General features: G+C 42.3%; 1 protein-coding gene across 6 annotated transcripts in view; it reads left to right on the top strand.

Moving 5' to 3' along the window:
- Nucleotides 1-2,079: 2,079 nt before the first annotated feature.
- MLLT3 (MLLT3 super elongation complex subunit) overlaps nt 2,080-23,530 on the top strand; it is a 140,112-nt gene continuing 118,661 nt past the window's right edge. For 4 of the 6 annotated variants that reach the window (XM_080574498.1, XM_080574497.1, XM_080574495.1 and 1 more), the window contains exons 1-2: nt 2,081-2,279; nt 2,543-2,723. In XM_080574498.1, coding sequence (XP_080430624.1) covers nt 2,268-2,279; nt 2,543-2,723 — 193 coding nt within the window. In that variant the 5' untranslated portion in view covers nt 2,081-2,267. Of the gene's footprint in view, nt 2,280-2,542; nt 2,724-23,530 lie in introns of all 6 variants that reach the window. The other 2 variants (XM_080574499.1, XM_080574496.1) reach the window with 2 other exon arrangements.

The raw sequence follows: 23,530 nt of genomic DNA, 5'->3' as shown, positions 1-23,530 counted from the left end.
ACTGGGACAGGCTCCCCAGGAAGGTGATCATGGCACTGAGCCTGTTGGAGTTCAGGAAGCGTTTGGACAATTCTCTCAGACACAGGATCGGATTTTTTGGGTAGTCTGGTGGGAAGCCAGGAGTTGGGCTTGATGATCCTTGTGGGTCCATTGCAACTTGGTATATTCAGTGTTTCTATGATTCTAGTTCAGCAATTGCAAGTGCTGGGTGCAGGATTTTAAATTAAGGATGACATTCTGAGAAGTCCTCATCATAACTGATGTCAAGTATCATTAAATGAAGGTAGAAATAACTCTGGCAAGCCCTGGTTTGGGACATGGTCACAGTGCTGTTTAGCTCTACTAACAGGACTCCGGGCAGTTCATAAAGCATCAGCATTACCAGCAGCGTTCAAAGTTTTGGATGGCAGCCTGTTTCCCAATGTGTCTCGGGGTGTCCTCAGAGCTCTGTTGAGTCATACCTGGCTGCTGATGGCTCCAGGGGTGTGGCAACTGGGTAGGTGCTCCAGGAAGGTGATGCTGCCACTCCCCTGATTTCTTCAGAGGCAGCCGCTGCTCAGTGAACTGCGGTAGGGTGCATCTTTTCAGTTAATGGGCTTTAATATCAGGCAGAAAAGCAATGTGTGCTCAACCCTTATCCGTATTGGCATCAAGCTAGTTTCAGGCATTCAGCCTTGAAATAACCGGCTTATGCCTTCATGAAGCGGGGGCTGTAAAGGTTCTGTACCCCTTGACTGTATGTCATGGTTTTGGCTGGGAGTTAATTTTCTTCCCAGAGGTTCACACAATGCTGTTTTGGATTTTGAATGAGAACAATGCTGATAACACATGGATGTTTTAGTTGCTGCAGAGCAGTGCTCACACAGAGCCAAGGTCTTTTCAGCCCCTCGTGCTGCCCTGCCAGTGAGGAGCCTGGGGGTGCTCCAGGAGCTGGGGGGGACACGGCCAGGACAGCTGGCCCAGGCTGGCCAGAGGAATGTCCTTTATGGGTATGGGTATGGTGCTGTGTTTGGGATTTAGGATGAAAAGAGTGTTGATGATGTGCTGATGTTTTAGTTGTTGCAGAGCAGTGCTTACACTAAGCCAAGGACTTTTCAGCTTCTCGCTCTGTCCTGCCAGCAGGCAGGCTGGGGGTGCAGCAGGAGCTGGGAGGGGACAGACCCAGGACAGCTGGCCCAAACTGGCCAAAGGGGTATTCCATACCATCTGGCGTCATGCTGGACAATTATATGGGGGGGGCTGCCTGGGGTGGGGGGACCACCTTCTCGGGGACAGGGTGGGCATCGGTCAGCGGGTGGTGAGCAATTGCATTGCGCATCACTTGTTTGTACACATAATTATTATCAGTAGTACTATTATCATCACGATTAGTATTTTCCTTCGTTTTCTGTCCTAATAAACTGTCCCTATCCCAACCCGCAGGCTTTCATTTCTTTCTAATTCCCTCCCCCGACGCCGAGCGAACGGCTGTGTGGCGCTGAGCTGCCGGCCGGGTTAAACCACGACGCCGTGCGACCTGGGCTCCGGCACCAGGCCGGTCAGCACGCCGTTACCGCCCGGTGGGCGGCTGAGGGAGCAGAGGCGGGCGCTGCCCTGTGGTGCCAGCGGTCAGCACCTGCTCTGAGCTTATAACTTATAAAGTTACAGCAGGAGACAAAGCGAGTCTCGTCTCTGCTCAGCGATAAACTTTCCGATCTTTCTAGGTAACGCTTGTTACTTTCAAGCAACGCCCCGCGCTCGTTAAGCTAATTGGGCCGGCGTGAAGGGCGAAAAAACCCCCCGGGCGCCACCTCCCCCCCCGCCCAGTGCCTTTAAGAGCCACGGGAGGGGGCGTGGCCGCGGGGGGGCGGCTCGCGGCCGGGCCGCCGCTCGCCATTGGCTGCCCGCCGCGCCGCGGCGCCCGCCCCGCTCGGCACGCCGTTATGTCGGTGTGGCGGCGGCGGCGGCGGCCGGCCGGGCGGCGCGGCGCGGCGCGCATGCGTGCAGCCAGCCGGCGGGGCCGGGGGCAGCGCTGGGAGCGGAGCGGAGCGGGGCGGGCGCGGAGCGGAGCGGAGCGGGCGGCAGCAGCGGGAGGAGGAGAGGGAGGAGGGCGGGGAGGAGGGGACGGAGACCGGCAGCGGAGCGGGGCGGGGCGGCAGGCAGGCAGGCAGGCAGACGATGCCCACCGCCGCCCGCGGCCGCCCCCGCCGCTCCCCGTCCCCATGAGCTGACGCCGCGGGGCGGCGGCGGGGGCAGGAGCGAGCGCCCGGCGGGGCCGGCGCCCCGGCATGGCCGGCTCGGTGAGTACCGCCCGGCCCCCGCTCCTCTCCGCTCCCGCTCCTCACCTCGGGGTTTTCGCCTTCCCCCCCCCCCCCCCCCCGGCTCCCCGCCGCCGGTGGCAGGGGGCACGCAGCGCCCTCGCCCCTGGCGGCGGCGGCGTGGTCCCGGCGTGTTTCCTGTGTGTTTTTATAATGCACTTATTACCCTTTCTCGTTGATTTATTTATTTTATTCTTTTCCCGCGGGTGCTCCTCGCCCGCCGCCCCGGCGCTGACCGCCCGCAGTGCGCCGTCCAGGTGAAGCTGGAGCTGGGGCACCGAGCCCAGGTGAGGAAGAAGCCCACGGTGGAGGGCTTCACCCACGACTGGATGGTGTTCGTCCGAGGGCCCGAGCACAGCAACATACAGCACTTCGTGGAGAAGGTCGTCTTCCACCTGCACGAGAGCTTCCCCCGCCCCAAGAGAGGTAAGGAACAAAAGCGGGGGCTCCTCGCCCAGCGACGGGGGTGCCGGCGGGGCCCGGCCGCAGACCCCCCACCAAAGACCAGGGGTGCCCGTGGCCCTTTTGTCTCGGGTCCCCCCGGCGGTGTCCGGGGTGCTGCGCTGAGGTAGCGGTGCAGACAAAAGGAGGTGGATGGGTGCCTCCTTTGTGAGCAGGTTCCTCTCCCTGCGTGGGCACCGCGGGTGTCTTTCCACGCGTCTGCGGTCCTCACGGCACCTTGAGCTCCCGCAGATCCAAGGAACGGGTCCTTCCTGCCCAGAGCGGCGCGGGGCAGAAATCGGGCGTTCAGGAGGCAAAGATAGCACGTTTCCTAGTGTTGGGATGGGAAAGCTGTTCTGTGGCGAGGTAGAACCATGTTTTGACTTAATTTTTAACCTAATTTTTCACTCGGTTCAAAGACAGCAAGCTTTGACTCTTGGTGTATTTTTACATCAGTTGTTGTGGTTCTTCAAGAGCATTTTGCTTGCCTCAGCCAGTGCGCTGTAAGAACAGCAGTGCTTCAGCTGCTGAGATCTTCTGCTAGAGCATAAGCTGTTATTTCCCTTTTGTCATTGTAAAGCTGAATACGTTTCAAAATCTATGTAAAAGCAGGATGGTATTGCACAAATTGTTTTTAGTGGCTTATAATGCAATACTGTGATATTCCCTGTGAATTAAGTTGTCCAGATGCACCGTGGGGTCTTCCTTTCTTTCCTATTTCCCTGTTTCTTGTGCAGAAAAATGTGACTTCAGGTCAATCTAAATAGTTTGGAAGAAAAACAGAGCTCTGCGTAGCCAAAATAGGCGCGATAGCATTGTCCGTACGTAGTGAATGGGATGATACATTGAAATCAGGGAGAGAAAGTACGTTTAATTCTTTGAAGCTCCGTCTCTGCATAGCGGGTTACATTACAGCACTCTGCTTTTATCACCGACGCTGTATTTATTTATCTACTTGTTTCTGCCTGGCCCTGGGGAATGTGACTTTGCAGCCCAGACCTAGGGGTGATTGCTAGGGGCAATGTGGATCTCGCTAATAAGAATATATTAGGACTTTGGCAAGTGAAAGATGGCATGGTTTGCTCCAGCGAGTGCTTTGTGTCTACAGCTGCTGAACCTAGTTATGCAGCCATTTAAGCCATTGTTTTAAAGTGTTTGTTTTGGAGTTTTATTTCTGTGCGTCTTTTTCACGATGTGGCAGCTGCTGGGAAAGATGCCAGCTTATATAGCCCGGGAGGGGACTTGTCATTTTGTGATTGCACATGACTCGGATCGTAGGAGAATACGCGCTGCTCAGTGGGAGCGGTTGCCGTAAGATGAGATTCTCTGTTCCCTTCTAGGCTTTGCTCCCCCTCCTAAAACTGCAGCAGAGGGGAGTGGGGGGCAGCGCAAGGGACTTCAGGCCCTCGAAATCACAGTGGAAGAGATGAGCTTTGTGCTGCTGTGTTTGAGTTATCTAGCACGCTCTCTTGTGTTCAGACGCGTTTAGCGGAACGGTGGTGACGTGCCCCTTGTGAATGGGAACATTTTGCGTGTTTTTCTAACTTACAAATATGGTTAACATCTTTGCCAGAAATATTCTGGGTTTTCTGAGCTCTGTAAGTCGGGGCTGCTGGTTTGATTTGACCTCAGATGGCCCTCGCTGTAGTGGTGGTGGAAGTGTCGCCTGTTCTATGGGAGTAGCAGGCTTGCTGGTAGCTGAACTCACTGGTTGGTGTTCGTGTGCTGGTTCTCGGTGGCTGTCCCTGAAGTTGTGACATGCTTTATTGCTTTGTTACAAGATAACTGGCCACTTGGAGTTACTTGATAAGTTCTCAAACTACTCCTGAGCCTTGCGTTTAATGAGCAGAAGTAGGTGTACAGTGTTAATCAAAGCTAAGTGTCAGGATAGCGACTGGCTGTAGCACTTAGCTTCTCTGTGAGTGATCTGTGTATCTCCGGATTCGTGCTGTGAATGGCTGCTCTGACGTGTGTGCTTGCGAGGAGAAGTTCTAATTCATTAAGTCTGTTTGCAAAACCCTTGGATCAATTTGAGAGTAATAAATGAATAGGCTATCACGGGCTTTATTAGCTCCTAGCATTTATGCTACCAGCTCACTTTTTATTACTGGCATAGTCATCCAAACATCAAGGGAGGGGAGATGAATTATTTTCTGAAACAGCTTTTCCGTGCGCTTGCTTTGCTTGTTTATGAGAATAGCTGGGTGAATGTCAGTTTGGCTACAGCTCTGGTTTTGCTTATCTCTTCTGGCTGTACCAGGGATTTTGGAAATAGTGGAGGTTGGTGGTACGTTTGCAAACAAAGGTGTGTCCGTGTGTTTGTTCTACTAATAGCTGCGGCAGGGCATGCAGGGTCCTATATGCTGAAGTTGCATTAGTTTTAAGGTGGGAATGTAGCTGGGAACAGCATTCAGTTTCTGCAGGGCAGAACAGGCTGACTTGTGTGCCCAGTCAAGATGGGAAGGTGATGGTGACTGGTGGGGAACAGAGTGTGCATGATCTACAGTGACTTAATGAATGAGCCTCCTTCACTGTCTCACCTTAAAAACTTGAGCTTGGCAGCAGTTTTGTTTTCTGTTGTTTGCCTTATGATGAGCGAGTGCTCCAGTTTGTCCTTGCATGAAGGAGCATACAGTCATTCTCCATGGTTCCCTGCACTTTGTCACATCTAATGGCCTGCTTCTGCCATCTGACTTACATGAGTAGCTTCACTGGGGGGACTACAGGACTGCTTGTCAGATTAAAGAAAGTATATCGTACCCAGGCCCTGTTCTGGAGCAGAGTTTTGCAAGGCAAAAGCTCTCTAAAATCGTGCAGTCACCAAAAACAAACAAACAAACAAACAAAAACCCCCCAAAAAACGCTTAGTTTTTAAGTTTTGCCTGTTTCATGATGCTTAAGTAAATTGGTTAACAGAAAGCATGGAGAATTACGAGGTTTCTAGCTTTATTTCAAATCACATGTTGCTTACCTTTTTTCAGTCGTGTGAAGGAAGTTGTGCTGTGTACAGAAGTACAGCATGAAAGCACACCCGCGGGGACAGTATTTGTCACTGGGTTATGGTTCGTTTTGGTCCACTGCGTAACTAGGGAGCTGCCTCCAAAAGAGGAGCTGTTGCTCTTCTCTGACAATGTATCTTGTTATTTCTTAAGATGTTAAGAAGTTTAGAAAAACTTTATTCCTCTTCTTATCTAATGATTGCTGGTGCTCTGCAGCAACAGCCTAGCTTGCTATTTGCCTCACAGTGTTTTGGTTGAGTAAGGGAACACATCCCATAATATCTCCCAGCGGCTCATTTTAAGTGCTTGTCAGAGACTGCGTTGGAACTGATGTGGCCTCAGTGGTTAAGTTTCTGTTAATTAGCGGTGCATTTTGACAAATTCGATTTTTCTTACTAAGAAGGGGTTAGGTAATATTTCTGTGCAAATAACTTAATATGAAAGTGCATGTTTGGACACCGGAAAGTTGTAACTTGAAAAGCAGAAGGGAAGGTGTTGCTTTTCTCTACGGACTTGAGGGGAACAAAGGTTACTGCCTCACGTTATCATATCGTGTTGTACATCACTAAAACTTCTTGAACTAAGTGATGCAAGTGGAGCTGCCTGTTACACTGCTGGACCAAACTGTAATGTTATTTAGAAAATCCACGTTTCCAGTACCGTTTCTTTTTTCTAAGGGTTGTCCGTTAGTGCAGAATGAAACTTTGGTGGACCATAACATTTCATAATAGATTTAGCAACCATACAAAGTGCCAATGATTGCTTTCCAATAAAAACAGTCTTTCCCTTCTCCCATGATAGCTTTTCCAGTTTTGTTCCCGTAGTTCAACCAGGCAATTTTTCTGAATAATCTCCTTAGAAGAGTTAGGAAATCTCCTCTCCTGAATCTGTCATTTTCTAGGAGTTACAGCGAGGAGGAAGAAACTCTGAAAGAAGCAGTCTTTCTGCGTTTTATTGTTGTTTGTTAATTTTTTTGAGGTGACTTTGTTCCAGAGACCACAGTACTTGGTGGGGTGGGTGGTGAGATGTGAATCTTTTGGAAGGGGAAGCACGGTGTGGAAAGACAGTAGCGTGGATGCGCTCTTCCTCATGGAAGTGGCTGCCCTGCAAACCTGCAAGTAGACATCATCTCTGGCATCTCGTGGTATGTAGTGGCACATACTTCTGCCTCTGATCTCAGTGTACTGGAGTGCAGCTGTAGAGTGGAAACTTCTTAAAGAGCATCCTTCAGTGTGCTTGTAAGGACTTCTTGAGAAAAGGTATCTGTAGATAAACCCTAATTTAGTATGCGGATTTTTTTATGAAGGGGAGACTTCTTTTCAATGTGCAATAAGGGGAAAAGATTCATGGCTTTCTTTTCTGTATATACTGCCTGGAAAATCAAAAGTGGGAGTCAAATTCTGCTCCTAAGCATTTGGATTTGTTGTACAGTGTTGGCTGTATCAGTCACTAAACTTGTAACGGACAGGTTGTACATTGTCAAGATGTAATGAAGCTACTCCATGGAGATATGTTGTTTTGCAACTTAAAAAGAATGGTTACAGTGAGACAATTTTTATTTTAGTGACAGCTTATTCCTCTTGTGAAAGTATGTCCAATGATGTGTTATAAACAGTCTCTAGTGCTCCATCTTAAGGCTGTAAAAATGCTTCATGAAGCTCCCTAAAAGTATTTATTGAAAATATGCTGGCTAAGGAAATCAATGGCTTTAATTAGGAAACACTAATCCATTTTCCCCGACTATATAGTGGTTTTGTTTTTAAACTTTCTTTTCAATATATTTCACTATATTACGATGTATGGAAGAAATGCAAAGAGGATCCTTGATCTTTCCCTCCTTTTGTAGACCTACTATTAATTTGTTGACCATAATGCAAAAGCTGCTTTTAGTAGCTTGCATTTTGTCTTGTAAAAATTTGGAGAAAATGGCCGGTCCGTATTACCTCTCTCATGTTTCTCAATTTTTTATTGTTTTGGTGATTATCTTCATTCTTTTTTTTTTTAATACTAAGTATGAAAAGATAGTAGCCACTCCCTGCCACATTTAAGATCGATGAGAGGCTTAGCTTTCTATCAATTTTAGTAAATAGAGAGGTGTGAGGATAGAGGCCAACAGGCATCTTATTTAGTGTACAACTTCAGTTTTCCCTTAAGTAGATGGTCAGACTACTGACTGTCGGTAGTCTACTTTTGACTGTCAGAAAACAGTTTTCTGTTGGATATTTTAGTAGGGTGTTTAGCTACACTTCTAAGAACTTAGAAAGAAGAGAGCTACAATTAACTTGAGTTTTTTTCCCCCTCATTTTATTTTTCACCTAATCTATCACACCTGGAGGGTCAGGCTATGTATGAATTTCTTTTTCTATCGGTCGTAGAGATACAGTGTTTAAGAATATCAGGTTCAATACTGCAACTTTAGGGCAGGCATTGCTGATTTAAGTTGTGAATATGTTGTTACTGGCTGTGGATTTGCTTATCAGTGAATTTCAGCTGCAGCCAGATAGAACTTTGGATGTCTAGTGGGCAGTTTTGTTTGTTTAACAAGAACTCTAGAGATTTAATGTTGCTAGTCCTTTAATAAGCAGCTGAAGAGCTGTGAGAATACATAGGTGTTTTCAAATGCAGTTTCTAATTCAGCCCAGTGTAAATCACAAGGGTATTTCTCACTGCTCTTTCTCAGAGACTGAGAAGAGGTTGGATATACTGAAGCTATCAAGTTTCATCATTATATGAGTGCTGTCAGTAAATGCTGGCAGCTTTGATGATAAGATGCTACTGGTAGAGGAAAACCTTTTTCTAAAGATTTTTCTAAGAAATTTCACTTGTCTGGTATGTCTCTAAACATAATCAAGTTCAAAGATGATACTTTATTTAGAAGTAAACAGTATAATAAGGACTTGGGCAGCATACATCTGTTTTATGAGTATACAGCTCTGTTCCGTATATTTTCCATCATTTAAGTAATACTAGTTTAAAACCTACTGCATATATTTATTAATCTTTATCAGAATTGATTTGCTGCCTGGGATGAAATGCATTGCATTCAATTTAAATGATGTTTAAGATGAAAGTGTGACAAGGGGTTCTTACCCCTGCTAAAGGTACTCAGTGACTGTATGGTCTGCAGTACCTCAGTGTAACAGGACACATGAGTAACAAGGCTGCTACATCATCCAGCATCACTAAGTTACACTTCAGAAGATTACTTGCATGTTTTTAATTGTGGATAACTGTGTGTTTTGCATTTATTATCGTTCTCCTCCATGGGATGTCTAGTTCCCGCTAGATTCTTTTTTTCTGTATTCCCATATAGCATGTTTCTACAAGGGACAATGCTGATTTGTCAATTCAGATTCTCATTTCACAATCCTTAAAAATGAGCCTAGGTTGCTGCTAAAGGCATACAGCCTTTATCTCATGTCAAGTTAACTTTATTAACAATGAAATGTTATTCATGGTATATTTAGTTGTAAGAAGTTATGGTTTGGTTTTCTTAAAGCTACAGTATTAATTCTGTAACTAAGTCTTCCAGATGTTAAAAGGTAGGAAATGAAGTACAGTTTCAGGGTCTTCATATACAAGGAATTGGGTAGCTGTAGGGCAATACTCATTTGAAAGAAGTGGAGAGCCAGGTTGTTGTGCATGAGATTAGCGCTGTTCCTTCTTTTGTAAGATGAGGGGGAAGATCTCAGCATTTTTAAATCAGTAGACAGTTATGTTTATAAAAATTGTGAGAAAATGAAAACAGCTCAGTTTGTTGTTACTTTGTTTATTGCTATACAGTTTTTATCCTTAGAAAAAAATAGGTGTCTTAAAGATTTTCCTATGTGTCTGTTTACTATTATAGAGTAGGTGATAGGAACTCCAGGTATAATCTGTAAGATTTTGTTAATTTAGTTCAAGTTACTTCTGTTGATATTGTTCAAGTTATGAAGGCTGTTCTTCTCACACTGACATGCAATGAGATTGGAGGGGTTTGTTTTTTTTGTTTGTTTTTAACTTAGGTTTTGGAACGAAACGCTGGAGTGTTGTTCTGTCCTTTGTGTTGGAACCTGTGGAGAAGACTGAAAACTTGATAGTTGCAACCTGGCAGAGCCTATTGGTAATGCTTGTGACAGCTAAACAGGCTAACTTACAAAGGCTTAATCTGGTCTGTAAGCTGCTGCAGTTTGACTGCATTCATTTTTGTGAGATTCCTATGCTGGTCACCTGTATGTTTGAAACAGTGGAGTTTAGCTCATGTGGAATCATTTTGGCAGTGATTGATGGGCACATGAGAACAAAGTGACAATCAAATTCTAGCACTTCTGTACATTTGCCTGAAAATTATGCTTCCTCATCCTGTTGCAAACCACTTGGCTTCTAATGGAAAATGTTTTTTTCATTTCTGTCGGCTTTTTGCTGTGCTTTCTCATACATAAAAGGGAGGAGGAACAGAGAGGTATTTAAAATATTTGTACTTAAATCTTTGTGTGAGAAGTTATTTTAAAATGAAATGTCTTACAGTACCTACCATTAAAGGATACAGCTAAAATAATTAATTCTGCAGTTTAGAAAATAATTTAAAAAAATGTATATTTCTAGGTAAAAACCTGTTATATAGTACCTATTTAAAAAGGAAAAAAAAAAAAGCTTCTTTCCAGCTTGCTTTTTGTCATTTTTTTTTTTAAGTGTTAGTGGACAAGTCTCTGCTGCCAGGCAGCCGGTCATGGGAAGAGCTTATTTCACCAGCTGCCTTGCGATGGTGCTCCCATGCACAGGGTACGGATGCTGACCTGCCTCTGATGCTTGCCAGCAGAGGGGACGACATGCTGTGGGTCTTGCTGAGGGCTCCTGGGTGGGCAGGTGGTCCCCTCAGAGGAGCACAGGCCTGCCTCCTGGGCTGCTGGAGGAGCTGCGCTTCGACACCTCGCCTGCTGCAGCATCACACCAGTGGTGGGTTGCGTGCTGCTGCTTTCAGGCACGGCTAGGACCTAGTTCCAGTGGTTGGTCCGTGCGGATTGCCTGCTTATGGCCTCAGCATTCCGCATGTAACTTTGTGTAAACAAACGTGTGTCGGTACAGTAGGATATGTGCGCTGGTTGTATGGAACTGCGCTCTTGAAGGTAAACGCCAAGATAGGTGTTTGTCTTTTCAGGTGGTTGTGATAATGGAGGTTACAGCGCAAGCTACACTATTACACATTAAAAAGAAAAAGGAGAACTGAACTGAGACATGTGAGGTGGATTAAACTTTGCTGATTGTTAGGGTATTGAGCAGCTTGTAGTATGTCTAAACTTACTATTTGCGGCTGCTTTTCTGAAGCTTATAGAGGAAAAACTCCACCCAACTCCATCAGTTGCAAATTATTTTGCCCACTCTGGACAGAAGTAATATGAACATCACATATCACTTGAAACAAGGGTTGGCAGACAAAGTGTTCTCTATTTGTGGATTTGTAAGGAAAATCAAGGATTTCCTGTGTGTATTTGCAGGGAGGTGTTGTTTTACTTTTCATATGCTAACTTTAAAGGGCAAATAATCCAAAAAGGAATAATGTTGAGATATAATTGAGACAGAACTACTTGATACCATGGGCTGGAAGCCAGCAGTCATTGAGCTCTTCGTCGTGTGAGGGGAAATAGGGCAGGTCTAAAAACGCTTGTGGTAACTCAGGAGGGCAAAAGTCTCCTTGAGGAATTTTGATTAGTTACTATTCTCCTTTTAAGCAGGTAAATAGCATTCAAATTACTCTTGAAATTCAATACTGGGGCCAATAATTAACAATGACAAAGATAAAAAAAAAAAATCTTTGCACATTTTGACTTACATACTGTAAGCTCTGGGTGGGTATTTTACTGAAGTACTTGGTGAAACTACAGAATGGCTGTTTGTAAGTGATCACAGCACTGATACTCAGTTTTACTGAAAAGTGGGAGAAGTGGATTGGATTTGAAATCCCATGTGCTTTCTAAATATAGAGATGCACATGTCCTGATGTTTTTTGTGGTTTTCTGTGGTGTGGTGTTTTTTTTTTTTGCTTACCTGACTTGGGACACAATATATTTCTGGATATGCTTGGTGCCTCAAAATGATTTAATATTAATGCAAGGAACGAAATACGAAACTGCAAAATATTTTGAAGCGTATGGAGCCATGTGAATGGGATAGAAACATAGATTTGAGACCAGTTTCTCTAAGAGGGTCTTAGTGGAAGTTACATTGTTAGAACAATTCCAAAGTATTCCTTTAGATATCCCTAAATGTTTAAAGCTGAACATCTTTCATTTCTAAAACAAACAGCATGCTCTTGTAATACTTTTAGTCCAACAATGCAGTATTTTCTCTCTGAGAGGGTAAACTTGGGGAAATAAGCAGACAACAATAAGCACCATTTTATTCTTCATAGTCAGATGCAACACCTGACCCTTTTCAGCCAGCACCTTTCTTAACTGCAGAATTCTGTTCACATCTGATACAATTCCCATATTAAAATTGCTTTTTGACACTCAAGTTACTATTTCTTTGCCTGTATATTACTCTTTCCTCTAAAGTGTCTTTTGAAGTATGTGGTTTTCTGAGTGAACATTGTAAGGTTGCCACTTGTATCTATCAGATGTTCCAAAACAAACTACAACTTCTGTATATTTGAGGAGGCTTTTCTTCTTTAGCCTTGCAGTTGAGCCCAGGTATTATCCTGATTCTGCAGAGCACTTCTGTGATGTCTTGTCAGCAAAAGATTTTACCCATAATGTGTAATACGCTCGGTAACTTGTTACAGCTGAGTTAACAGAAGCAGCAATATAGCCATACAATTGGATATCCTTATTTTCTGAAGACTCAATCAAGATACTCTAGGGAGTTTGACTTCTCAGTCTATAAACAACTATTTTGTTTTGCTTTTTAAGGCTGGTCTTAGTGTGTCCCTTGCTTAATAAAAAAGGCAACAAGGACACCTAAATGTATTTTGTTTCGTGGAATTAACCTCGTTTGTCTCCATTATGTGCGTATGGGGAGGTGGCACTATTACAAGCAGCATTTCTATTTACTAAGCTAACATCCTTTCTTATCAGGTTACTGGATTTTATTATTCTTTAGAGCAAGTCTTCCCCACAATGCATGTCCTTTTACTATGGGAAACTACCTACAGCCAACTGTTAGAAATGCTGCAAGATATTTGCGTGTATATTACTGTGAAGTGATTCCATCCGAGTTCTTTGGGTGCCTTTCGCAGCCTTGTGTAAATACACTAAGACCAGCCCCTGAACTTAAATCAAACAAGGTAGCTCAGCAACGCTATAGCTGATCACTTTGCTTCTGCAGGCACTGCTAAGCTGTTGTAGCACCACTCTTCTGCTGGGTGGGTGGAAACAATGAGAATTGCCCCATCCATCATTAAGGCATCCGTCATGAAGCTGGACCCATGCGGGGCAGGTCCTTGTTGCAGAGACGTTCCGCATGAATCTGGTTATTGCAGTTGGGTAGCTCAAACTTTGTAGGAGCAGTGACCAAACCGTTTTAGTGGGATGATGAATTTCAGAAACGCATCAGAAATGCATGCACACGCACGCTTCTGACAAACAGCGGCAGCAAGGAACAGCAGTTCTGTGCGGATGCTGTACCTGTCCGACAGCCCAAGTTGAGAGGATGTGCTGCACCTACTGTGTTTAAATGCCCCTGTTCTGGGAAACCTGGAAGTATCTGTGGGATATTGCACTTAAACACTGTTCTTAAAATGGTAGTTGTGAATAGTTTTGGAATTTACTTCAGGCTTTTTTGTTAAATGTTGAGTCATCCCATGCTGGAAAGTTTAATTTTCACCTACAGAATTCTTTCCAAACAAACTAAATGTCTCCACTGAAGGTACATGAGAATAAAAGTTAATATTTGACAAAAATGAGGTTGTCAAATAAACTGTGGAATGATTTTTGTTTTCATTATCCTTTCCTTTGCCTGGAAACTAAATAGAAACAATCTGGTTTCCATGAAGCAGATCTGCATTAGATTACTTCCTCGAATTTTTAGTACTGTAAAAGCAAAGTTAAACAACTATTACAGATATTGCAGGTTTTGTAACAAAAGAAGCTTAGTTACACTAGTCTTCTAATACTGGCCTGTAGGGATGTTTCCTTAGGATATTTCTATGTTAATGGCTGAACTACAACTTTACAGGAGTTGGAATACTAATAAAGTACTTGTTGATTGACATTTTAAATATACGGTCCAAATTCTCTGTTCATTTCAGGTGGAACGTTTAAAAGGTTTTGGTTTCAGTCTTGTGTGTTTTTGAATAGCTTGGATCTGGAAATTTGTTGGTTTGTATCTAGACAACTGAAAATTTTATGTTTTGGTTTTAGTTTCCTCCTTTGTGGTCTATCCTGAAGCATAGATAAGTTACTTCTTGATCAAAATCTAAACTCATCTCTGGGTTTTGTACATCATCTTAATGATGCTTTTAGTATGTAAATATTAAGATTTAGCTATATAGCTACCATGTACTCTATAAATATGTTCATATGTATTGTAGCGTTAGAAGCTTAACAGCCTTTTTTTTTTTTTTGACTTGAACCATAAGTGTTTTGAAACCTAATGCAGTGATTAGATCAGTGTGTTCGCCTTCAGGCATCCGTAACTTAATCTAAACTCTGCTGAAAATTTCTGGCACATTACTCTTTTGTTTTATTGAATAGTATTATTTTCAGATCTGGCATCTGTATCTTTGTATGGAAAACACTGAAACAAATTAAGACTGCTGTGTGATGGGGCGCTGAAGATATGGCTTACTTTCTTCTCCTCCTGCTTTCCCAGTATGGTTATTTTCTTTCAAACAGTTTGTGCAGCATGTTTTACTTTGTATTAATCTTAAATAACTGTTTTTTGAACAGTTTCTGTAAGAAATGGATTTCACCAAGCCGTTGTGGGGCCCACCAGTTTAACTGCAAATTAGGAATACAGTAAGTACAAAACGCCTTCCAGCCATGGCCAGGTATATAAGTAAAAGCTTTTGCAACTCTTTTTCTTGACTAAGTTGGAAATAGTGGACTTAATAAAAATTAAGTAAAACTGTAAATGATCATGAGAAGTGTTTCTTCAGAAGTGTTATGAAAGTATTGGGAGCAAAAATCAGGAAAAGGCATGGGTTAAAGGTTTCTCGTCTTGTTTTGACTTTCACTAGGATTTTATGAAATAAGACTTTCCCTTGCTAGGGAACACCAGCGTTGTGCCTGTTTTTAGAAATCAGGATTGAAAACAAAATTATGGGTTTTGTTAGGGTGATGTTAACTTTATGCAGCAACTTTTCTACCTATTCATTGTGTGTGGAGAAAAAATGTGACAGCTATGTTCACACCAGAATGGGTGAGAAGACTGCTTAAATATGAAAATGGGCTTCCAATCTTGCAATAAGTTTTGTAGATTCAGAGGCAGGTGTAATATGCTTTCTTTTCCCCCGGCTTTTTCCAGCTGTTTGTATCTCTGCTTTCAGTAACAAAGTGTTGATGTAAACTGTTGCAGTATGTTGTCTGTTCTCTATGTTTGCTTTAATTCAGCTTAATATATTGATACAAGGTAACAAACTAGTAATGGCTTTCTTAGTTGGATTAAAGGAATAATCAACTCTGACTAGTTATTTATATACTCAAGCAGATGGTTTACAGTTCAGGTCCTATTAAATTTCAACAAGGGATGCTACTTCAGTAAAGCAGAGAACTTTTCTCTATAAATCCAACTGGCAGTTTTAAACTGATCAAGGTGATGCAAAGCTTAGAAAAATTGTGATACATGGATTTCCTTTGCTGGGGCAGAAGGGAACTCAAGCAACTTTCCTTTCAAATATAATTATCCTATTGTTAAGATTTTGGTGTGTTCCTGTTAGAATGCCAATGAGTTTAAATGTTTTATCTGCCCTGTCTTTTTGAAGTTAGATTTTAGTATTGCCCCAAGATGGCTTTGAAGCCCTGCAGGCAAGCTGGGATATCAAAGGGCTACAGGAATTCAGCCATAATTGTTTTATGGCTTGCCAGAAATCAGACCTATTTGTATAGGTAGCACAGAAAATAGCTGTGATTTGACAGTTTGGTGCCATTTATATCCACCATAAAAAAAAAAAAAAGCTAAAGGGGTATTTTGGAAACAGGAACTAGGCTGTAAATGGAAACTGTGCCTCTGTTTTCTCAAAGGAACAAAAAGGAAACAGTTTACGAAACTTATTATTGGAGCAGAGTTAACAAGGACCCTGTCTACTTTAAGAATATTTAATACTGTGCTTGCACTGTGAAATTACATGTGTTTGTTCCCTTAGTACGAGGTCACATCATCAAAGATGTACAGAGTAAAAAGGACTTAGTTGCTAAGAAGTCAAAAGGATAACTCCATGGAGACTTATGCTGCAGCACGAGTACGTAGTCCAAGTGACGTCACGTCTGGAAAAATTGGATTAGTTGGGAGTATGTGCATGAAGCCCTTGCTGTCTTCTGAAAGTCTCACTCCAAATTGCTCTTCAGGTACCATTCAAGTCACAGCAGTTAGGCTTGCAGGCTTGAAATTGTAGTAGGTTGCTTTTTCAGTTGCTTGAAGAAGACATCTTGGAGATGGGTTAGCGATCTTATTTTGAATAAATGGGTTAAGAAGCACTGGATCTCCATAAAGGACTTTTTGAGTGTTCTGCTGCTTTCCAATATGTCAAGCATCCGGTGACAACTTGCTTGTATTTGCCTTGCTTCTCTGTTGACCGTACTGAGTACCCTGGTGTTGTGGCAGCTGCCCAGCAGGCAGCTAAACACTGCACAGCCATTCATTCGATCGCTTCCCTGCTGAGGGATGGGGGAGAGAATTGATAAGAAATAGGGAAGAATTTACGGGTTGAGATAAGAACGGCTTAATAAGAAAAGGAGGAGGGGAAGGGGGGTGGGAGAAAAAAGGAGTGAGGGAGATGTCTTTATCTTAAGAAATAATGCTTCCTAAGAATTAATGTTCTTCCTGCTAGAGAGTCGGTCCTGCCACTACAAAGACTACTTTCTTTATTAATGGCTCAAGCATCTTTGTCTTTATTACTTTTAAATCTAATGAGTTGAAGCTGTTTGCTCCCAACAGTTTTTGGTGTCTGGTTGTGCCACTAGTTGATTTCCAGCTTTTGCATATGCCTGTAGAAGGTGGAAGAAATGCTTCAGGATTCAGCCCCTAAAATGTAAATATTGTGGCATTTCTGGTTATTTTGCCCTCTATGCACTGGTTGGAGCACCTGGAGGAGTTTATTTTCCATTTGCTGGTGCGTGTTATCCCACAGCTGAACATGCGATGTAGTTCTTAGGGAAGAATCTGCAGCTCATTTGCTCTTATCCTGAACTTTAGGAGTGCATGAGAAGCTTGAAATGGCAATGGATCATTACAAGGCCTCTTGTTTATACCTCCTCTTTTAATCTGTTGCTGCCATGCCATTATTTTCTGTGCAAGGTTTATAGCAAAAAGGAACATGATTCCTTTTTAAACATCTATAAAATGAGGTCTTTGGTAGAAAGTGGATCTGCAGCTTGTGAGCTTATCTACCATGCTGAATTCCTGTATGGCTAATCTTACTGTGCTGTAGTTAATGCTCAAGGTAGGCTCTTCCAGAGTTGTTCAGCACCTCCTTATTTAAATATTTTGACCTCCTGTTTCTCAAGGATGGCAATTATTAGATGAATGTTTTTGGTCTTAGAGCTCTGCTGAGTACAATTATTGGATTCATACAAAGAACAAACAACTTTTTAATAGTGTAGTTTTGCAGTATGCCTTAGATCTGCATGCAGCCTGCTGCCAAACTGAACGGCTGTGCTTGTCTCATGTCTGTGGGATGCCATGGTTTTCCACGTGACAGTGGCGTGAGCTGGGCCCAGAACCTTCATTCAACAGAAAACAACTTCCAGGCCTTTTCTACTGCTTCTGCCTCCGAACTCTGCATGAGACGTTTTCTGTTGGGTCCATGAGCTGAAGTGACTGTAGAGCTACAGAGCCATCCAGTGCAAACGGAAGAGGTAGTAACACGTGGCTGAGAGGTGGGAGGAAACATAGGACTACTTCTTTCAGTGGCAGCTCTCAGTCGGATGAGGTGAGATACTATGTTTAAAAGAAAACGAAATGCATCCTCAGATTTCTTAAATACTTAAGTATAGCACTGATGCCACTGCTGTCTTCTGGTCTTGGCTTTGCAGCTTGTGCCTTTGTACAAGAGTCTTTAACTCGCTGTAAAACTGTACTTACTTGTGATGAATTCTGTCAGTTGTATGTCTTGCAGATCTGGGACATAAAGGACACTGCAGTATTAATGTTAAGGTCGGAAAGAAATTATGGAGCTTGGGAAAAGTTTGCACAGTATATGAAAGAAGATTATCTGTAAGACCTATGCAAAAGTAGTATAGGTAAAGGTAATGGAATGCTTTGCTTTTCACTTGAAAAGAAAGATGTGGTATTTTAGAAAGCTTTTTTCTCATCGATCTCCTGTCTTTCCCATTATTTCCCCATTGTTTCCCTGAAACTGGCCTATTGTGTTCACTTAGTGAGTAAGGAAGGCTCGTAAGAGGAGATCTCTGCCTTGTATTTCTAGGATTTATACAATTCCAAAGAGCCATGATTTTTTTTTGATTGATCACAAGGTTAGTAGTGTGCAAGGCATGAGACACTCTTCTGGTAAACTTTGCTGCCCAATGAAGTGAGGGGTTTAAAGAGAAATTGTCTGCAGTAGTCGCTCCAAAGCCAGGATTTGCTTTCCTATCTATCTGCAATATCCATGAGACTCTTTGCTCCTGCTTATGTTCCAGGTACCTCCTTGATTTCTTTTTTTTTTTGCTTTAGTTTCTATTGGTTTGTTTTTGTATCAGAGCATTTGAATTGTCTCACTGGTTTCTTAACTGTTAATCTTACATTCCCAAATAAATTAATCAGACTATTTCTTGGGTTTTTGGTATTTGCAGGGGTAAAGGATAAGTGGTGTGGTCGTGTCTTTTCCTGTACAGTGTTTAATCAAAATGAGCATGCATTTCATCTTCTGTCTCCAGAGACAAAACTCTGTGATGCAAGAGATGAGGATTAGCAGTGACAAGTGATACTTGAAGATAAGCTTCTTACATTGCTGCACTGTATTTAAGAGACTGCTCTTGGCACAGTGGCATTCTGATAGCAGTGTTCATCAGCTGAATCACTTTACAGTGACACAGAGTATGCTGCAGTCAGTCAGCGGTGTGGGAGCTGAACTCTGCCTGCCCAAGTCAGAGAGTTGTCGCTGCTACAGGCTCAGAATTAGGTAGTCACATACCACATTTTGGCAGAAGATAGACTGTAATTAAAATCTGGCTTCACTTCTGATTTGGACTGTGTGTGGTAAGTTTAACTGGATACGAAGTGTTGGACCCAAGGGAAGGGCATGGAGCTGGGACAGGGGAGGGTCAGGCTGGGTGTTAGGGAAAGGTTCTGCACCCAGAGGGTGGTCGGGCACTGGGACAGGCTCCACAGGACAGCGGTCATGGCACCGAGCCTGCTGGAGTTCAAGAAGCGTTTGGGTAATGCTCTCAGATATGGGGTCTGATTTTTGGGTGGTCCTGTGTGGAGCCAGGAGTTGGACTCGATGATCCCTGTGGGTCCCTTCCAACTTGGGATATTCTGTGATCCTATTCTATTCTCTGACTGAAGTTTTTCTTTAAATGCTGGTCTCCTAGGATAAACATAAGAGGCCAGCAGTGACTCAAGCTGCTTCTCATAGTTGTGGCAGCAATATACCAAAGCGACAATTTTAAGTCTCTACAAAAGAATTGATCCATACTGAAGGTGAATGAGCTGATCACTTTTTCTATAGAAATTCGTAGCTTGGAAACAGTCCTGGCTTCATAAAAGCAGTGTAAACTTGTTATTTCTGGTAGTGAATGTTTTTATTGCTAATTTATTGCTGCTTACCTCATACAAACAGCCTATGTTTGGTATATATCTGAAGTTGAGAGGTTCTTTGTTGCTGTGAAGTCTTTGTTTAAAGTAGTCGGTTTCTCAGACTGTATTGCTTGCTTCTACTGCAGATTATCATTTTCCAGATCCAAGAAAGTAAAACAAATTTGTTGGTCCCAAATCTGCAGGACATTAGTGTACTACTTCTAGTGCTGCTTCCAGCACTTGTTACAGCACATCAGACACATCTAATGACTCTTCCATAATACTTGAGCCAAGGAGCAGTGTTGTTAGGAATCATAGGGTGTTTTTTATGTTGCTGGCAATGGCAGGACTTGGATGTGCTAGAGGACTGCAAACACTGTTGCTTCACGCAAAGCTAAGGACTCTTGCCAATTGCTTGGCAAAAGCCGAATCTTCCTGCCAAAATGCAGAGCAGTAGCTGATTACTATATATGCTTCTGTGTCTACTAGTCCAAAAGCCTTTCCTGCATTTCTGCCTGCCTCAGAATGCATGACTTTGTGCTCACATAATCTTTTTTTCCACAAAAAGATGTGGCCTTTGTGGTTTTTCCTTTTTGTCTTATAGATCACACATTTGCAGTTTGGTTGCCTGATTAGCAACAGGAAAAAAAAATATCTTGACTTTCTGTTGCAGAGAGCATGTGCAAGTGTTTCTGTTCTGTAAGGCTAGCTGTTGTCTTCTGTAAGCATTTTAACAGGTAAAATTGTCTGCAGGCTTCTCTTTTTTGCTTGCTCACAAGCTATGGGTGTCTGAAGGGCATAATGAGCGATGTCAGGAAGAAATGAGCCACAGAGAGGTCTGGTGAAATCAGGATAGGGTTAATGTGCAAGTATGAAATATAGAGGAGTTCCATTCAGGCAAGTTAGGGGCTTTTAAAATTGTGTGTCTGAAAATCTCTTACGCTTTGTCAGCTGGCTTGCATCTACAGTGATGTGAATGGGACCAGAAAAAAAAATCTGACAATTTTTCAAAAAGCCTATGTTAAGTTACTGCTTTTCATTGTAGGGTACTGCTGGAAACAAATCTGTCAGACTGTTCCAAAAAGAAATACGTGCAGTGTTTGATACAGCCGAACCCCCTCACCAGGCTCTCAGACAGGTTAACATGAGAATGCATGGATCTTGGCTGCCCAAATCATGGGCAGTATGAATAGGGTAGCACATACTAACCTATCACTTTTTGCATTGTAAATGCTTTGAGCAGCTGTTTGCTGGCTTTTGGAATTGACCAAAATAAGATGGGAAAATTGAAGAGTGTTTTAATAGAAGTAAGTAAAGTGGTGTAAGTAAATGCCCAGGGCTTCCTATTATTTCTTTCATTCTCTGGAAGGAAGGTTTGCTCTGTCTATTTGTCAGCAGCCAAGTGTCCAGGGAAGGTGTGTGGAAAAGCGATGAGCAGACTCATCAGAGTAGGGAGACCGGAGTTTTAGGGTTTGTCTATTTCCTTCTTCTATGCTAAGTGAAGTTAGTAGAATTAACTGTGCAAGGACAGGTGGATCTACAGGTGCAGCTCTGTATAAAGAGCATATGGAAGATGCAGAAGCTACTGTGTTTGCCTACAAGTGTTGCCATCCTTGTGCACCTGGTTCTCCAGTGGTGTTCCAGTTTGTCAGGGGGAGAGAAGCTTATGCAAAACTTCACAGACTTGAAACCTTGAAGGGGAAAAGATTTAAAAAACAAACAAAAAATCACAACCCATAACCCAGTTAATGAACAAGTAAAATGGAGATTTTGCTGATGTGATTCAGCTGGTGGCTACTTAGGCCATATCTTTTACCTGCTGTAAAAACAGTACCTACTTCTGACATAAACAATCTGTGCCTAGAACCAAGCAGGGAGGCTGGAACCATTCCATGGCAAAGTCAAGTGGTGTAAATTCACTTATCTTAAGCAAATTTAAGATAAATGTCATGAGGGATCCCTCTGGCATGCTAATTAGATTTTTTGAAAAAGATTTTGTCATTTTCATTGTATGTTGTGACTTTGTCAAGTAGATTCTTCTTTTACTATTTTTTTGTCTGTTTTATCATCCAGATGCTATTTCATCTTTTTTATAGTTTTTTCTCACTTTAAAAGTTTCATATTTGGGGGAGGGAAAAAAGGGCGGGGAGGGAGTACCTGATTTAGTTTGGAAAAAGTTCAAGTCTGTTAACATCTGTGTGTGTTGTCAGTGACACCAATTTTACGCAGGGGTCATTGTTAAGCAAGTTGCTCCTGGGGTCTGTGTAACTAACCCTGCTTTCTGATATATAAGCTTCTCTAAAATGGGAGCCTGACTTACCTTTACTGAGGTTATGAACTGTAGTGCACAGCAGTTTGAGTACTTTAATACCTGGAGATTATTTTGGAAAAAACCCTCTTCCAACAGCAAATTTAAGACTTATGCAGTTGTCTCCCATTCTACAGATTTTTAACCAATTTCTCAGAATGAATAAAAAAAATTGAGATTTATTAATTTTTTGAAACTTGTGTATATTTATGGGCATAGTTTGCTTTGAAACATAAGGTTTCTTTAATTAAAAAGCAAAAACACCTTGGTTCTGAAAATTACTGATTTGTGAACATAGTAGTAAAACCCTTCAAGGCCTGTGTATGACATATTTTTAAAGATTTTTTTAAAGAATTTTTATCGTTCTCTTTCCCCTTTGCTTTGCCTTAAAAACACTGTTAGGGAGTTTCCTGTTTTACTGAATCTGTATAAAATATGTATGGTAGTGTTGATTAGTGATATAAAGCAGTTTGGTTTTTAATGTAATACTTAGGAGTAGTATAGCTTTTTTCTCAGCTCTTTTCTACTATTGAAAAACCCTTTAAACTCCTTCCAAAACATCTTTTTGTTGTCTTCCCCCACATAGCCTGATTTTAACAGGAGAAGAATAACGTATTATTGCCAGAATTACTTAATGGGAAAACTCTGCAACATGTTTCATTTCGTACTTGTATTCAACTTTGAACTGCCTGGAAGTTGTTTGGGGATTATTATGATATAAATATACCTTTTATTACTGAAATATTTGCAGATTTTACTATTGATTTAGTTAATAGCATGATTCTTTTATTGGTAAAGGCTTTTCTCAAAACAGATGGCCATTTATTTACTTGAAAATATTTTTGATATTAATTTAGGCTTTGCCATTGTAATAATGTAGCTCAAAAGATATCTATGCTTATTATCTCATGGATATGAAAGTCTAACAAATAGTTGAACTTATTGGAAGACAGCTCTGCCAGGAAAGTCAGGTTATATGTTAAGTGTTAATTTGTGGTATTGACAGCTGAAGGTGCTGGCAGTACATTATGGATTTAAAATGTAGTTGCTGACATACCAATATACATGTACTAACTCAAAATATATCGAGTGCTGATGTTGTTAAGTTCCCTTACGCAAAATGTAGTAAGGGTAAAGGAATGTATCACAGTTTAACATGAAGAAGCACACGGGAATAACTTCTTAATAACAGTAAGAACAGCACTGAATTTTCAGTTCTCCAATTTTGTTACCCCAGGTAATTGTTAACATTTGACCTAAAAAGAAAAATCAAGGAATTGAATACCAAAATATGAATGAGCCCTGATGGGATGTGCCAAGGAGGATGGCTCATGTTACTGCTAGGCTACTGTTGATTCACCTTGAAATAGTGGAGTTTCCTGGTGTTTGGAAAAAATTGATGCCTTGAGACAGGGAAAGAAGGAGGATCCTGAGAACTACAGGCCAGTCAGCCTCACCTCAATTCTTGAGCAGGTGATATAGTAAATTGTCCTGTAAATCATTTGCAAAACATAGCAAGGTGATCAGAAGCAGTCAGCATGGATTTGTGAAGGAAAACTATGCTTGACCAGCCTCATATAGCTCTCTCTGATGAGGTGGCTGGTTTTGTGGAT

Source organism: Anser brachyrhynchus (genome assembly GCF_964034855.1).
Source record: "Anser brachyrhynchus genome assembly, chromosome: Z".
NCBI lineage: Eukaryota > Metazoa > Chordata > Aves > Anseriformes > Anatidae > Anser > Anser brachyrhynchus.
This window is presented reverse-complemented; position numbering and strand designations above follow the sequence as displayed.